Here is a 16,502-nt window from a genome sequence, read left to right as displayed (position 1 = left end):
GTTTTTAAATGAACTTCATGATGATGAACTAATTTATGGGTATTTTCAACAAGATGGCGCAACAGCGGGAGGCACTCGAACTGCGCACAGATTAGGAGCAGGTAGTCAGATCATTAGAAGGGTTGCTTAATCCTCAACTGAACTGCGCTCAACACTTATGCAGGAACTTACTAAATTGATAATACATTTGCTTCGTTCCATGTTGCCTCCTGTGGGTTTTACCACAAGATGGCGACAAATAGACGTCGAACGATGGGATTTAACCAATTGTTTGAGAATTGTACGTACCGAAACTAGATACTTGTCGGCGGAATTATTGGAAGCAGCATCATAAACCAAATTGGACAAGCCGCCCCAACAACATTTTCAATTTCCAAAAATGATTTAACTATCAATTATCGGGAGGTCAAAAGATTAAGTAGTTGTCCATTGAGCATTCAGATAGGAGAACCGAGAAGGTCGACGGCCAATAAAAATTTTGAGAAAACGTTTATTGGGCACTGGAAGGAGTGGTAAAAAATTGAGAAAAAATTATAAATAAGGGAATTATAAGTAACTAAGTTATTCGTGAATTTTAGTTTTACTGAAAGGGTAAATATGGAAAACGTGTTTTTATCAATGGTCACTTGACCATCTTTCGAATCCCTTTGGATACTGAGCGCAGTTTAGGTGTTTCTAAAGGTCAGTTCAGGTAGAGTAGATTTCTTGAACGCAGTTCGAGTGTTGGATTGAGGATCGAATGTATTTTGTGCGCAGTTCAGTTGCACCCATGTTAGTTAGCTGCATGTCATTATTTACAAAACACAATTACATAGGCAAAAAATAAAATATTCAATCCAACGTGAATAACGTATTTTACATACTATTTTAAAACGGAAAAGCAAAAATTGAAATTTAATAGGTTTGTATTTGTCATAAGAAAAAAACCAACGGAAACCAAAGTGGAAACTGGGATTGGAACAGAAAATAATTCTCATGACTATGACAGCCAGGCGATGGGGGCTCAGTCTTTTACTTCTAATGAAACGCTCACGGAGAGTGAGAGCGACCATGTCCAGGATTCACGAACACCATAACTTTCAAATCAAAGTGAACAATCAGAATCAGGTGAAACTCTGACTGAGAGAGAAAGTGAGAATGAGGATGCCGAGAATCCACAAACAGTAGAGTCGCATTCTTCAAAAAAAAATTTAAAATTATATATACCAAAAGTAAAGATAATTTCAAAAGTGTATGATCGGATTGATAATACATAATAACTTTCCATTTTGCAAATTGTGCAATACCACTATAAAAGGTGGGAATTTCCACTTAAGGAGGCATGCAAACAATTTGTCACATATAAAGCATGTGAATGCAGCGAAAAAATGCATACAAACTTCGCAGGCATTATTTACTCCTCCAGTACAAAAAGAACTTCAACGAATAAAGGAAGCAGAACTTCGATTATGTGCTTATGTTTGTGGTAAAAATTTGTCATTACTTTTGATGGATACCTTACCTTTGTTTAATAAGGCTATTTATTGAGATTCAAAAATTGCGCAAAACATAAAAATGCAGCGAAAGAAAGCAACTCACTTAATTGTTAGAGTTATGGCGCCGTCATTTCGAAAAGAAATATGTGAAGATTTAAAATCAACAAACTTTTCAATAATTATATTGATGAGACTACAGATATAGGTACAAAAAAATCTTTAGCTATAATTGTAAGATATTGGAAAAACGGTTGTGTGCAAGATAGATTCTTGAACTTGCTTGAAGTCAAGTCATCTACAGCAGATTACCTTTTTAATTCAGTAATTAAATTACAGTAGAGAGAGTAATAGGTTTTGACGCGGACAACGCGAGCACGATGATGGGGAATATTAACCCATTCGCAGCCATGTTCCAATTTTGGAACACATGTTAATTTCGCTGTTAGCTACTAGATGACACTAGCAGTATGACTTTTTCATGGCCTACTAAATCTGAACTGCGCTGCGCTTATTACGGCCGTAACAAAGATCAGATCTGTTAGCGAAATGGAAAAGAAAAATGTAATTTGAATTGAAATTATCCAATCACAATCACGTAACGTGTTTATTTTGTTAGGTTAACACTTTCTATTTTGTCATTTTGACGCAAAATAAATTTTCACGAATACGTTTCATGAACGTAAGAATACCTAATAATTACAATAATCAAATTATGAAACATAATATTTATACCGGGTGTAGAATTGGTTTACGAGACATAGGATTTTACATGTAAAAATAAGGAGATCCAATTATTGGCTCCCCTAATAATTTTATGGCAAAATGGTTAAAATGAAAGTTAGAGAGAATTAAAACTACTGTCTAATTCCACTCTTTGTTTTTTTCTAACATCTTGTGGTAGTGAAAGAAAAGCAAAAAAGTAGTTAAGACAAAAATACTAAAAAGCAGTACTAGCAATGAAATTTGACTTCTAAAATTATTTGTCGGGTGGTTACACTATTATCTAATTTTCTTTTGATCTGCCCTTCAAATGAACTCGTACAGGACTACAGGACGAATGAAAAGGTATCTTCCATTAAATGTTCAAACTTCTCTCTAATTCCTCGAATTGTTTCTATGGCTGAAATTGGTCGGTCTGGGAAATCTGAAGCAAATGTTGCTTGGAAGTTTCTTAAAGAAGATCCTCCATAATACCATTTAAAGAAAGAAATAAAATTTCATGCCTAGTAGTATTTTTTTAATATTTTTGTGTTAACTCTTTTCTTGCCTTTCTTTCAGTACCACAAGATGTTAGAATAAAACTAAGATTGAAATTAGACAGTAATTTTAATTCTCTTTAACTTTCATTTTAACTATTTTGCCATAAAATTGTTAGGGAAGCCAATAATTGAAACTCTTTATTTTTACATGTAAAATCCTGTCTCGTAAACCAATTCTACACCCGGTATATGTATAAAATGGAATTGAAAAATCTGAAAATGGATAGAGCACAGTAGAAAAATTAAAAGTAAAACTATCTATTTGCAGGAAGACAATACCTTTCTCGTAAGTTTATAATTTTAAAACCTTCCTACTTGTGAGTTTATTCTGAATGGATTTCGTTTTTATGTAATCTTTTTTTTTATAGCAAATATTTAAAATTGGTTTCATTACTAATTGGATAATAACTTTACAAATTTTATCTTTGTTTTATCACAGGTAAATATGGAATTCTGTATTAAATGTGGATGCAAAGTAGTAGGTAACCAGTGGTTGACAAGGATTTTTTGGAATTAAACATAATAAAATTTGTATGGCAATATTAGCCAAGTTTTTTAAAAGCCCCACAAATTTACAGACCACACGGTCTTGAGCCAAACTAATCGTAACAAGGGTGCTGGAGTTGCTGTAGATAATAAAGAAGAAACATATATCACAGTGAAATGTTTCATTTAGTTTTTCTTTTATAATTTTATCAATTTTGGATTTGGTTTGGAGGTTGCTGGGAATTTGAAAATAACTGTTGTTATTTTCTCCACATGCAACGCACTATTTTCCCATGTTAGTAGCTAGGTACTTCAACTTGATGAAATTCAAGGAAATTTACATTAATGTGGCAATTTAGTTGTAGTTTAATATCTTTAAAGAGATGGCGCTAGTTAAGGGTAGATTTTTTGAGGTTAGCCGAATCAATCATTCAGCTAGTTTGTTACGGCCGTAATAAGCGCAGCGCAGTTCAGATTTAGTAGGCCATGATGTGGTAAGTATAAGTCTGTTTTCACAATGTTAAGTGAACGTGTTCCAAACTTACAGCTAATTAAATGTGTGTGTGTCATTCAATTCACATTTGTGCCCAAAGTGCAGCATTGGAGTTGCCTGCTAGTATTGAATATCTACTCAATGAAACTTACAATTGGTTTAGTGTGAGTGCCATAAGACGTGAATATAACGCCATACAGGCTGTTTGATGAAAAACGCCTCAAGCCATAACTTTTTCATTTATTACCCGATTTCAATGAACAAAAAAATCAAAGATATGATTCTTCAAGCGCTACAAAACAGCCATAAAATGTATTTTTTTGGCGTTATCTTCAATAACTAGCGATAGTCAACTTTTTTTTTTTAAATAGACACATGTAATTTTTTAGGCTTGGTCTGGTAAGGTTTTTTTTTCTGAATCTAATGATGTATTGAAAGTTATCATTTGGTTCATAGCTACCTGAAAAAAAAATAAAACATTTTTTTGTGGTTCAGCTTATTATAAAATTTTTAAGAGTGCCGTGAAAAACAATAGAAATACAAAGTTCGATAAATGTCATCTAAACGTCGGCTTAGAAATTTTCATCTGCTTTTTTAAACTTTTTTTATTTAAGTATAAAATAACATTGTAAGTCATGCAGGATAGCAGTCATTTGACTATTATTTTATGTTCGAGTGTAATAAAAATCGTAAAGAGTCAAAAACAAAAAGTTAATAGAAAAAATTATTATTATTATTATTATTCATGTTTTTTAAAAGAATAATAATAAAACTCTTCAAAAAAAATTTGTTACCAGTCCTAGACTGTGTAACAAATTTTTTTATTCATGTTTTTTTAAGAGAATAATAATAAAACTCTTCAAGATTGCACCTGAAAATTTTCAAACTCACACTTGACATTTGTTGCTATTTATATTCCAATTGTTTTTTACGGCACACTTGAAAATTTCATAACAAGCTGAACCACAATTAACAATTGTTTTTTTTTTTTTCAGTCAGCTATGGACTAAACGATAACTTTTAATACATCATTAGATTCAGAAAAAAAAACTTTACCAGACTGAGCCTAAAAAACTACATGTGTCCATTTAAAAAAAAAAAAGTTGACTATCGTCAGCTACTGAAAATAACGCCAAAATTTTTTTATTTTATGGCTGCTTCGTAGTGCATGAAAAACCATATCTTTGTTTTATTTGTTCGTTGAAATCGAATAATAAATACAAAAGTTATGTGTTGAGGCGTTTTTTATCAAACAGCCTGTATATGATTTAATCAATATAGTGGAAAACAAACCACAAAATAATATTGTGCAACTATCGAAAACACGTTGGCTTTCTAGGTATAAGATCTGTAAATATCATACTGGAACAATGGTTAGAACTAAAAACTCATTTTGCAACATATAATACTAAAGAGAAGTGTTATGCTTCTCGCACTCTAGAGACAATGTATAAAGATGACAGCTTATTTTTATATCTAACATTTTTAAGACCAGCACTTAAAGATCTTCATGATGTCAATATTTTTTTTCAGCATACAAATGCAGACTTATACAAAGCTTTTGAATCTTTATTAGGTCTTATTTTGAATATTTGTAGAATATTAAAACCAGCAGTTAAAAATTTGTCACCAACTGTTTGCTTAAATCAAGTTAGAACAAAGCTAGAAGACTTTCCGTTAGAAATGAGAAACGATGATGTTCTAGTCGATGAGTTGGAAGCCGAATGGAGAAATTTATTAACTATAAATTGGGAAAGGGAGTTTAATATGAACCTTACAAGTGACCCTGTCATATTTTGGAGTTACGTAAACGTATGTTTCCTAATATTTCAAATTTTGCTTTAAAATTCCTTTCCATACCATTCAGCAATGCAGTCGTGGAACGTGTATTTTCCGTAATGAATTTAGTAAAATGCAAAATCAGAAATAAAATTAAAATTGACACGCTTGGCTCCATTTTGAGAATAAGGATTCATTTCTCAAACGAAAAAGTTTGTTGCCAAAGTTTTATGCCAACCGATAAAATGTTGCAATTATTTACTTACGATATACAGTATGTCCCCGAATTGAGTTTACAAGAGGAAAAAAATTGATTTTTGATTTTACGTAAAAACTTCAGAGGAATAACATTTTTTGTTTCATCTGAAACCCCCATTTCCGTTATTAAAATCCCAGTATTGATACACTATATTCTTAAATTAACATTTTTTGTTAAAATTTGGACTTAGAATTAATTTTTATGTTATAAATTTTATTACAATTGGCCTGGTTTTTTGACAAACAACTTATTACTGTTGCAAAATGTTGTCTTTAGAACAAAGAATTTATTTAATGCAATGTTGGACCGGTTTTTGTCACATAATTACAAAATTTAATGAAAAATTTCCCAACAGTAATGTATCAGGCATGGGTGTTCAAAAGCTTAAACTTCGATACAGGATTGAATGATGTACAGAAAACGGCGCATAGTTAATAGAATAGTTTTATATTCAATTATCATTTGATTTTAGGTAAACCCGTCAAAGTGTGATTTTGGGGAAAGTGTGACTATCAGATTTAAAAATTCCCTCCGGTGTACCAATCGTACTGACATCTCATGGGTGAATGCCCAAGCTCTGTAAGAACACAACTCTATAAGTAGGAACTCTGTAGCATTATTGTACAAAGTGACATTTGACGACCTGTCGGTACTAGTGCGATCAACTCAAATGATGAGTGCACATGGTTTCTTTCTGCATATTAGCAAAATCTTATAATACATGGTAAGTAAAAATATTCTACGGCGTATTGTACCATTTAAGAGCTAGATTCTATTGAGTGGTTATGAAAATCGTCCTATTTTTACTATTAAGCTGAATTACCACGTAGGTCACACTTGCCTTGCAAATATTGTCTTTATGGCTAAGTGTGACAATGTTCATGGGGCAAGTGTAAACCTGCTATTTTACGGTACATAAATATACAACAAAAACATTTTTTAGTTGCAAAAATGGTGAGAAATTACAAGAGAAAGAGCGATAGAGCAACCAACTATACCAAAGCTCAATTACAACACGCAGTGGCGGAAATCCAGAGAGGGGCCCTAAATATATATCGAGCACATAAATTGTATCAAATTCCTAAAACTACCTTATTTTACCATGTGAATGGAACCCGTGGACAAAAGAGCCAATCCCAAGGTAGACCCACATGCATTTCACGAGAAGACGAAAGAAAACTGGCTGAAGGGCTTAAGACTATGGAACAGTGGGGATTCGGGTTGTCTCGAGCAGAAGTTCTTGGTCTTGTGGGTGAATTTGTTACCAGCAATAAGATAAAGACTCCATTTAAAAATAATATCCCAGGGGATGAATGGTTTTCTTCGTTCAAACAACGACACAATCTGAGTATTAAAAAACCACAACCAGTGGAGTATTCAAGAAAGAAAATGACAGATCCATTCGTTATAAACGAATATTTTAATATTTTGGCAAGAACAATCGCCGAATTAAACATAAACGACAAGCCAGAACAAGTGTGGAATTTAGACGAAACATCTGTGTCACACGATCCGAAGAAAACCAAAGTTGTTGGAGCCAAAGGAAAACCGAGCTCCAGAACAACTTCAGGGCCAGGAAGGGAAAATACAACGGTTCTGTCAGCTGTGTCTGCATCAGCTACAAAAGCTCCACCTCTTATTGTATTCAAGGGGAAAAATGTATGGGATTCTTGGGTGGCAGACGACGATAAGTCTTTCCCAGGTACTGCCTATGCCGCCAGCCCTAATGGTTGGATGGAAAGTGACATATTTTTCAATTACTTCAAAAAAACATTGATTCCCGCATTAGGACCTGTGAGACCGATACTTTTGGTATATGATGGACATGGTACGCATATAAACATTGCACTGGTCGAACTAGCACGTGCAAACGATATCACAATTTTGAAACTTCCTCCGCATACCAGTCATCTGTTGCAACCTTTGGATTTGTCAGTATTTAAATCTGTAAAGGATATTTGGGACCAGAAGCTGGTAACTTGGCAAAGACACAATGCTGGACTAAAAATACCAAAAAAACAATTTTCGGAACTGATTGGTTCTACATGGAAAAATATAGAACCAGAAGTAATTAGAAACGGATTTAGAAAGGCAGGTATTTGTCCTTTCAATCGTGATGTAGTTTCTGAAGACAAATACCATCCTGAGAGTCTAAAAAGATGGAAAGAATCCCAACAACAACCTTTAATGGCTGAGGCAGAACACGGAATCGACCATATGGACGAAGATAACACCATTGCAAACAATCAAACCGTACAATCTGTCGCTCAAGTAGTTGCAGGCGACCAAATGAACCGTGCCTCTGTTCAACTAGAAGAAGGAACCAGTACATCAACGAGTTTTGAAGCCCTATTATTAAATACCATGAAACAGACGTCCAATGCAACTCCTTCCGTTAAGAAGAGGAAGAAGGTAGCCGCAGGAGCTGAAGTGATAACAGCAAATGAAGTATTAAGTAGACTTGCAAAAGATAAAGAAGAAAAAGATAAAAAAGAAACAAAGAAAAGAGGAAAAGAAGCAACGAAGATACCGAAAATGACCAAAAAACGACAACAACAAACTTTTAGCAGCTCAAGCTCAGAAGAAGAAATGGTAGAACCCGAATTTATAGACACAGACGATGACTTGGACCCTGAAGTATTTGAAAACGACGAAAGTGAGACGGATATTAACGAGATTGCTGTAGGACGGTGGGTTATTATACAATACAACTCCAAGAAAAGCACAAGACACTATATTGGGCAGATTAAAAGCAGAGCAGGATGCGAATGGAATGTTGGATTTTTGAAACATACGAAAAATAATAGCTTCACTTGGCCACAGATAGAAGACACCGACGTTATAATGGACGAAAACATTATCAGAGTTTTACCAGAACCGATTAAGGACAGAAGGGGTCATATAATTTTTAATACTCAATTTGACGGGTTGTTTCTTTAAAACTTAAAAAGTTCATAAATTTATTATACTTATTTCTAGATGTTAAAATAAAAAAAATTATTTTTATATTTTTTACGCACTTTTGAATTATTCTCACTTACCCTACAAATTACTAACTGAGCCATCGCTACAATCCATTGTCACACTTACCCCAATTTCAAGGGAAAGTGTGACCCATGGACATTATTTAAAAAAAAATTGTTAACTTTTTTGTCCTGAGCTATAAAATTATGAAACTTCTTCAGTTTGAAGCCAGGACCCTAAGGGACCTACAAAAAAAAAATCAACTTGTAATAATCACCACACGCTTTTTACAAGCATTATGAACATCAACTAATAAAAAACTAGGTCACACTTCGACGGGTTTTTCAAAAAAAAGGAAAATATTTTTTCTGCATTTTCTTTGATTTTAATGTTAAGTCTTCCTCTGTGTTGAAAAAGACTTTTTAATAACAGAAATGGGGGTTTCAGATCAAGCAAAAAATGTTATTCCTCTGAAGTTTTTGCGTAAAATCACAAATAAAAATTTTTCCCCTCTTGTAAACTCAATCCGGGGACATAGTGTATATAACTATAAAGACAATGCTACACAGTCCCAAAGTGAAAGTGAAGATCAAAATATGTTTGATGATATTATTGAATTGTTAATGAGAATAATATGTGATTTAAGATTTAATATTGGGTGATTCAAAATGCTTGTGGATAAGTATGGCAACTATATACGAAAATGTACAATTGTGTGGGTCGGGTACAGTCGACATTTGTATGACATTTCCTAAGAGCACATTTGATTTTTTTATACCATTGCACGTTGATTTGACAATTTTCAAAATTGCGCGACTATGAACTGTCAAAGAAATGTCAACTCCATCCTACCCACACAGTTGCCACATACATTTTCGTACATAGTTGCCATACTTTATCCACAATCATTTTGAATCACCCAATAGAAATAGAATTGACAGTTGAAAAAACTCACTGTTTCGTATATAAGTACCTGTGTATAAGTACTATTGCGGGCAAAAAAAGTGGGACATCAACGTCATTGCATAAGAATAAGTATTTGCTTATACTATATATTTGTCTTTTTCTATCTAATAGAGTCCATGTATTTCTATCTCTCCCTAATACAAGTAAAAGCATTTGCTAATGGTTTATGCATATGACCAACTGTCTTGATTTTTAATGTGAAATAACCCTTATCTGATTCTAATTGATTGTCGTTGTCATTAAGTATTGTAGGTTGTAGGGAATTATTGTAAGTAAGCACGTAGTGAATATTTATTTAATGCAAAGTTCCAATCAAAATCAACCTTTATCAAAAGAAGAGGGCATTTGGAAAAGGAAAATAAGAGTATAAAATAAATTTTTAAACTGAGATGGAAAAGTGTCAAAAAAAATTACAATAAAGCTTGAACTACCTCGAATTTTTCAAAACTGACAGAAATTTGTTGTCCCACTTTTTTTGCCCGCAATAGTACTTATCTATTATTCATATATGTAATACTAGTGCTTGACTAAAAATGTTTATTTAATTGTTTTAATGTTTGTTGATGTTTTTTGAAAATAATTTATGTTTATTATCCATTGAGTTAAATTTAATAAAGTTTATTATTTCGTACTATTTAATTTTTTCCGACTTCTTACATCAGGATATCTTTTTGGGCGACATCTGCTCATTTATTTGGCGAGCAACCTTAACGAAATACTGACCACACTGAGAGTGCACACCCCCTGACTTTCAGTGTTGCAATTTTGGTGATTTTGTCACTAGATTTGGTGAATTTGAAGAGATATCAGTGGCAAATTCTGAGCATTTCAGATTAGTGACAAATCTGGTGGTGATTTATAGTTACACATTCAAAAACTTTCCCTAGGGATACTTATTTGGTCATTCAGTAGATTGTTGGTAGTGGTAGCCAATAGCCTAGTCAAGGTCAAACCAGCGGTAAAAATTCGCGCAAAAATCGAAGGTCGAAGCTCATGTGTCATGTCATGACCGCCTGGCACCGACAGGCCGACGCGTCATTAGGTCACAGAATAAAAAAGAAAAAAGAATTGTTATTGTTCTCTACTCTGTACTGGGTTTATACTGTGGCTGGATGTTCTGTGGTCTGTGGCAGTCTTGACCCAAAAGTGTTGCTATGACTATGACTTTCCAGATCAGCTTTACAAGAATGTTGTAACTTCTGAAAAATATGAATTTGAAAACTATCCTCTGGCAATTTTCTTGAATGTAGATAATAATAATGAAACTATTGAGACTGAAAAAGATTTCATTAATCTATTCAATGAGAACTAATCATGTTTTTTTACTTTTCTTGTTTTTGTTACACACTGTTACTATTGGATATTATATTAGAGTACAGTTTAATTATTGTTAAAGAATAATAAATTCCGTTTTTTTTTTTATGAGATATTTTTTTAATAAAAAATGTTGCAAAAATAAAGAAATAACTTGCTTCAATTAAAATCCCCTACTTTTAAGAATCTGGTGAATTTTGTGTTGAGAATGTGGATTTTTTGGCTAAGTCTAGTGATTTTACAATATATCGTTCTGGCAACACTGCTGACTTTACTCCACCGACGACGGCCGTCAAATTACGGCAGCTATTTTACGGTACCGCTTTGTAGGAAACCGAAGCTTTAAAACTGTTTATTACTGGACTAACAGCTATTTTCTTGATAAAAGTTTAGTACTTACCAAAGATCTTCGCAATCTATCTGCATTCTTCCAGGTTATTTGCGATTCGCACCGAAATTCCAAAATACCGAACAAACCTTATTAATTTTTAATCATTATTAGATCCCTCCAAACAGTTTTGCACAGCACGATTAATTTTAACACAATTTCTCACTCCTTGCACCTGCATTTATTGTTTAAACCACAAGCACGTGCATAACGATGCGATCGGAAGAACGCCTGGAGAACAATAACACTACAAAAAATTATGTGAGGTTATGTATGAATTCTTCAAACGACCCGCAGTTTTGTATATTCGGAATTGGAAATTTGAAAGATATATGCAACTTCATGAGGGACCGGTTTTACAGGATGCATAACTTACAGGATGTTAATTCCTGAATAATATTTTATTCCTGTTTCTAAAACAAGAATAGGTAAGCACTGTTCAAAAAGAAATGTCATGAAAAATGTGTGTTATTTGCACCACAATGGTTTTTTGATTTTTGCGTTTTGTAATAATTAATGTAATAGTAAATGGCCGTAAAATTCTTTGCCAACAAAAGCGGGGTTATTGTCGCGACAATTAGTAATTGTGAAAATAATGTAATAAGTCCCGCGGCAAAAATGTGCAAAAAAATAGAATTTTTGTTTTGAATGTAGTTACTATCGTGTCAAAAATGAATTACTACAAGGCGGTCTCAAGTTACAGGCCAGGACACTGGCTGTGTTGCCACATTCCCTGGTAGGCCATTCCATGACCTACGATGTTACAAAAATTTTGAAACGAATTCGACATTTAAAAAAATTTTGACAAGTCCTTGGTCAAATTCGTCAAACTGAATTAAAAATGTCATTTAAGTGTTGCGTACCAAATTGCAACTCAAATTATGCGTCTTCTTCTTCAAATTACGTAGGTAGCTAAATACTTTTATTTAAGTTTCCATCAAATGAGGACACGAAGCCAATTTGGAAAGAGATTTTAAAAATCGAAGAGTGAAGAATTCGCAAAAGTAGCCATGCTTGTGCTAAAGATTTTAGCGGGACAGTTATCAATAGGGACAAAATGAATCGACTTGTGCCAAACGCGGTGCCAATAACTTCTAATTACGAAGAAATTACACTTTGGGAAGAAATAATCAAAATTAGTAATGACGATACAATCACTAGAGAAAATCTTTTGGTTTTAGAAACGAATATTGAAATGAGACTGGGAAGCAAGTTACAAGAAATGGGATGGGATTTAGACAGTAGAGAGAACAAAATTGTTATATTTAAATTGGAAATGCCCACCTCGCATTAGTTTATAACCAAACAGTTTCAATAGTCCGGAACACAGCAGAGCATCTGAAATATTATCAGTAATGAGCACCGTTATTTCTCTGTCCCTAAGGTGGTTTTAAACTATGTTACAATGCGATTACGCATTTTTGAACTGTCGTAAAATTAGATCATTCATATTTGACAAAAATGTAAATACAATGACAGGTTTAGTGGATTTCGATTTTTTTTTCACTAAATGTTGGTGAAGCAATGTTGTCAGACTGTGGTAGGCCATTCCATAGCACACTGCCTTTGGTCAGTGTCATGGCCTGGTAAATGTAGATCGCCTTGATTACTACCTATATTTCGAACTTTTAGAGAAATAACGTTTTTCATGTTATGTAACTAGAATTTTCAAAAGTCATTTTGAATGCCTAAGGTTGGTTACTATGAATTAAGAGATTAAATTCAACTAAATATGCCGCCAGAAACCAAAATTGATTATAGCGAGAAATTAGTCATTTGCAAGGAATTTGCTGCCTTACATTTTTGAGATTTCTTTTGTTTGTCACCAGAAACTACATAGCCTCCAACTAAACCAAATTTATGGCAACCTAGTAACAAATATCCCTAAATCCTAGGTAGTAATTCATTTTTGACATGATAGTACAGAATTATTGGCGCCGCTGTCAAATTTGACATTGGACTTCTTACATTATTTTTACTACAGGGTTATTCTAAATGATTGTAGTCGAAGTAGGCCATGCCCATGTTATTACATTTTTGCCGCTTTCATGTGAACTGTCAGTTTTGCCGCTGTCACTGTCATTTTTTAGGTGAAAAGTGCGATGTGGAGGTTTCTATTTATTTTTGTTAAATTAACGATTGAATCCAGAAATATTGAGTTGTTTTGCACCCAATTTAACTCCGGTGTGTTACTCACTTATTCACATAATTTTGATGTTTTTTTTATGTGGAGCGGCAACCATAAATTTTACATTGAGTTTTCACGCCTACTTCGACTACAATCATTTAGAATAACCCTGTATAATTACAATAAACTTTTGATTGATTTACAAACACTGAAATCAGGTAAGTTCCTTTGCAGTTAAAATAAAATGCCGTATTAAGGTAATTTATTTTTAAATTTGTCCAATGTTTACATTGATTTTACGTCACGAGTTACTTTCCTGCCGCCTATCCCAATCTTCATGGAGGCAACTATACTATACATTTAGTCAGTTCTACCAACCTTGATATGAAATTATTACTTATTATTTTGAAGACTGTTATACCCGTAACCTCCGAGATAGATAGAGGCCGCGACCAAGAAATAGTGGCGTCACGAAATCCGGCTGACTACTGTGTAACTTATAATACCCAATATAAAGAAAATTATTATACAGGTCGCTACAAAGTATGTCAACAGTTAAATATCTCGGGAATGGTTTCTCGGAAATCCTTGAAATTTGGTAAGGGGTTAAGAGCTTTTAAATTCTATTCTTTCCAATTTTTTCAGTTTTATACCTTCATTTGTTTTCGAGATACAAGGCTAACTTGAATTTTTTTAAATAGCAACAGAAATTAACTTTATAATTTTTGAAAAGAGGTTTTTTTTCTGAATTCAAAGATGTATCACATGTAATAATAGTTTACATAAAAATGGTCAAAAAAATTTTTTTAATTTTAATTCAAAAATAAATAAACAGTGATCTTTGAAAACAGTTTCTATTATTAATTTATTTATTACTTATTTATTTATTATAAAAATGCCTTATTTAAGTAAAACCGAGCGGATAGAAATTCTGATGATGATTGGATATGGTGATAGGAGACGAAGCTGTGCTGAAGTGATGACACTTTTGATAACACACAAAAAATGAAAGGGTCATTATGTGATACAGTGTTAAATTAAAAAAAACACTCTTCATCATGAAATTAACCACTGTTGCCATTTAAAAAAATTTAGCTTTGCGTCTCGAAAACAAATGAAGGTATTAAACTAAAAAAAAAATACAAATTATAGAATTTAAATGCCCTTAACTCCGTAGCAAATTTCAAAGAATTCCAACAAACGGTTTGATAGGTTTAATAAAAAGAGCCTCAAACGGTAGCTACGTTTATTTATTTTTGAATTAAATTAAAAAAAAAAAAAATAGGGTTGTTATGTAAACTATTATTACATGTTATACATCGTTGAATTCAGAAAAAAAATCTCTTTTCAAAAATCATAAAATTAGCCCCTATTTCCATTTAAAAAAATTCTAGTTAGCTTTGTATCTCGAAAACAAATGATGGTATAAAACCAAAAAAATTGCAAAGAATAGAATTTAAACGCTCTTAACTCCATACCAAATCTCAAGGATTTCCAAGAAACCATTCTCCAGATATTTAACTGTTGCCATACTTTGTAGCGACCCTGTATAATTATTATGCGAAGTAACCTATAGGAAATATGCTTTAAAACAAGGAAACTGCATTGGTGTACGTTTTATAAAATATGATATACAGGTGTATTTTTAAAATGTGCCGAAATTTTACCTACGAGGTTGTTTGACAACGTAGAAGAATAAAAGTAATTAAAAAAATTGTAGCTCAAAAAATAAATGTTATTTTATTTTTGACATAGAATTTTTTAGATATTTTTTCCGAGTTCTACATGAAGCCAGTAGCTCGTGGTTAAAATATCTGTACAACTTTCAATAACACCCTGTATAGCGGTTGCCTTTGCGGCCTTCGCACCGATTCGTTTTCTACCTAGTCTGGGGCGCATGAGTTGTTGCTTCGTTTCTTCAAAATTGTTAACTTGTATAAACCTCGTAACAAATTAATCAAGGAATAGTAATTTACGTTATAAATCCGGTAGGTTACTTGTAACAGTACGAGTTAGACATTATGGACGAGGTGACGTTAGGAGCCGAGCCAAGAATGTGTAAACGAGTACCTGTTACAAGTACTACCGGATGTACATCGTAATGTATTTTATTTCATACTGGAAGTCTCTTGTGCATCATAATTTTAATTCAAAAATTAAAAAATCACATTATTCTGTGAAAATAGCATCAGCTTTTTTCTGTGGAAACGGCCGTTGCTATTGTTTTTTTAGATTGAATATTTTTTGACTTTTTCACTTTTCAATATCAGTTTTGATGGATAAAAATAAAATAGTCCGGTAGGTGTTGCTTAGTGACACAATTTTGGGAAATACGGGGTGATCAAATAGGACTGTTTAAGTTGGTAACACTGAATTGTATTTTAAATCGTATAACAGGAGTAACTTTCGGTTGTTGATGGCTTGTCGTTGTTAATGCTATACCTACATCAGATATTTGTCAAATAAACCAACAAAACATATCCGGTTGCAGTGTTATAAATAACCGAATTAAAAAATTTTCTTAATTGTACTGCCAACTTAAACAGTCCTTCTTGATCACCCGGTAGAAGACATCTCCAGTACTCCATTAACATTATCGAAAGAAGATCAGTTAACAGAAAATCATTTTGTTTCAACTACAAAAATTCATGAAGATGGAAAATTCAGTGTAAAAATCACAGACCATCAACAGAATTAAGACTTTCAAAACCCGTATAAAACATGGGAGACACTGACAACACTAGCGCTGCTCTAGCGTTAGGCCAAACTAAGTTACCGAATTTACTCGTTAATCCGATCGGGAATTTCCGTTTAAAAAAGAAGGTTGATTTGAATATTAATTAATAATGTCATTAGTAATTTTGAATTTTCTAATTACTGTCAAGGTTTAGTCAATAAATTTTATGAATTGTTCTACAAAATAAATTACTCCAAGCCAGTATCTTGAGATAATTTTTCGTTATCTTTTTATTTGGTAAGTTATCTTTTTCT

General features: G+C 32.9%; 1 protein-coding gene and 1 long non-coding RNA gene across 2 annotated transcripts in view; one reads left to right on the top strand and one right to left on the bottom strand.

Moving 5' to 3' along the window:
• LOC138128077 (uncharacterized) overlaps window positions 1–11,634 on the bottom strand; it is a 30,466-nt gene extending 18,832 nt beyond the window's left edge. The window contains exon 1 of the long non-coding RNA XR_011158524.1: window positions 11,396–11,634. This is a non-coding gene — a long non-coding RNA (uncharacterized lncRNA). The remainder of the gene's footprint in view (window positions 1–11,395) is intronic.
• LOC138128076 (uncharacterized) lies at window positions 6,237–8,757 on the top strand. Its single transcript, XM_069044273.1, has 2 exons — window positions 6,237–6,475; window positions 6,695–8,757. The coding sequence occupies exon 2, from the start codon at window positions 6,703–6,705 to the stop codon at window positions 8,689–8,691; it is 1,989 nt and encodes a 662-aa protein (XP_068900374.1). The 5' UTR covers window positions 6,237–6,475; window positions 6,695–6,702; the 3' UTR covers window positions 8,692–8,757.
• Window positions 11,635–16,502: the final 4,868 nt, after the last annotated feature.

This window comes from Tenebrio molitor, chromosome 4, assembly GCF_963966145.1.
Source record: "Tenebrio molitor chromosome 4, icTenMoli1.1, whole genome shotgun sequence".
NCBI classification, from domain to species: Eukaryota; Metazoa; Arthropoda; class Insecta; order Coleoptera; family Tenebrionidae; genus Tenebrio; species Tenebrio molitor.
This window is presented reverse-complemented; position numbering and strand designations above follow the sequence as displayed.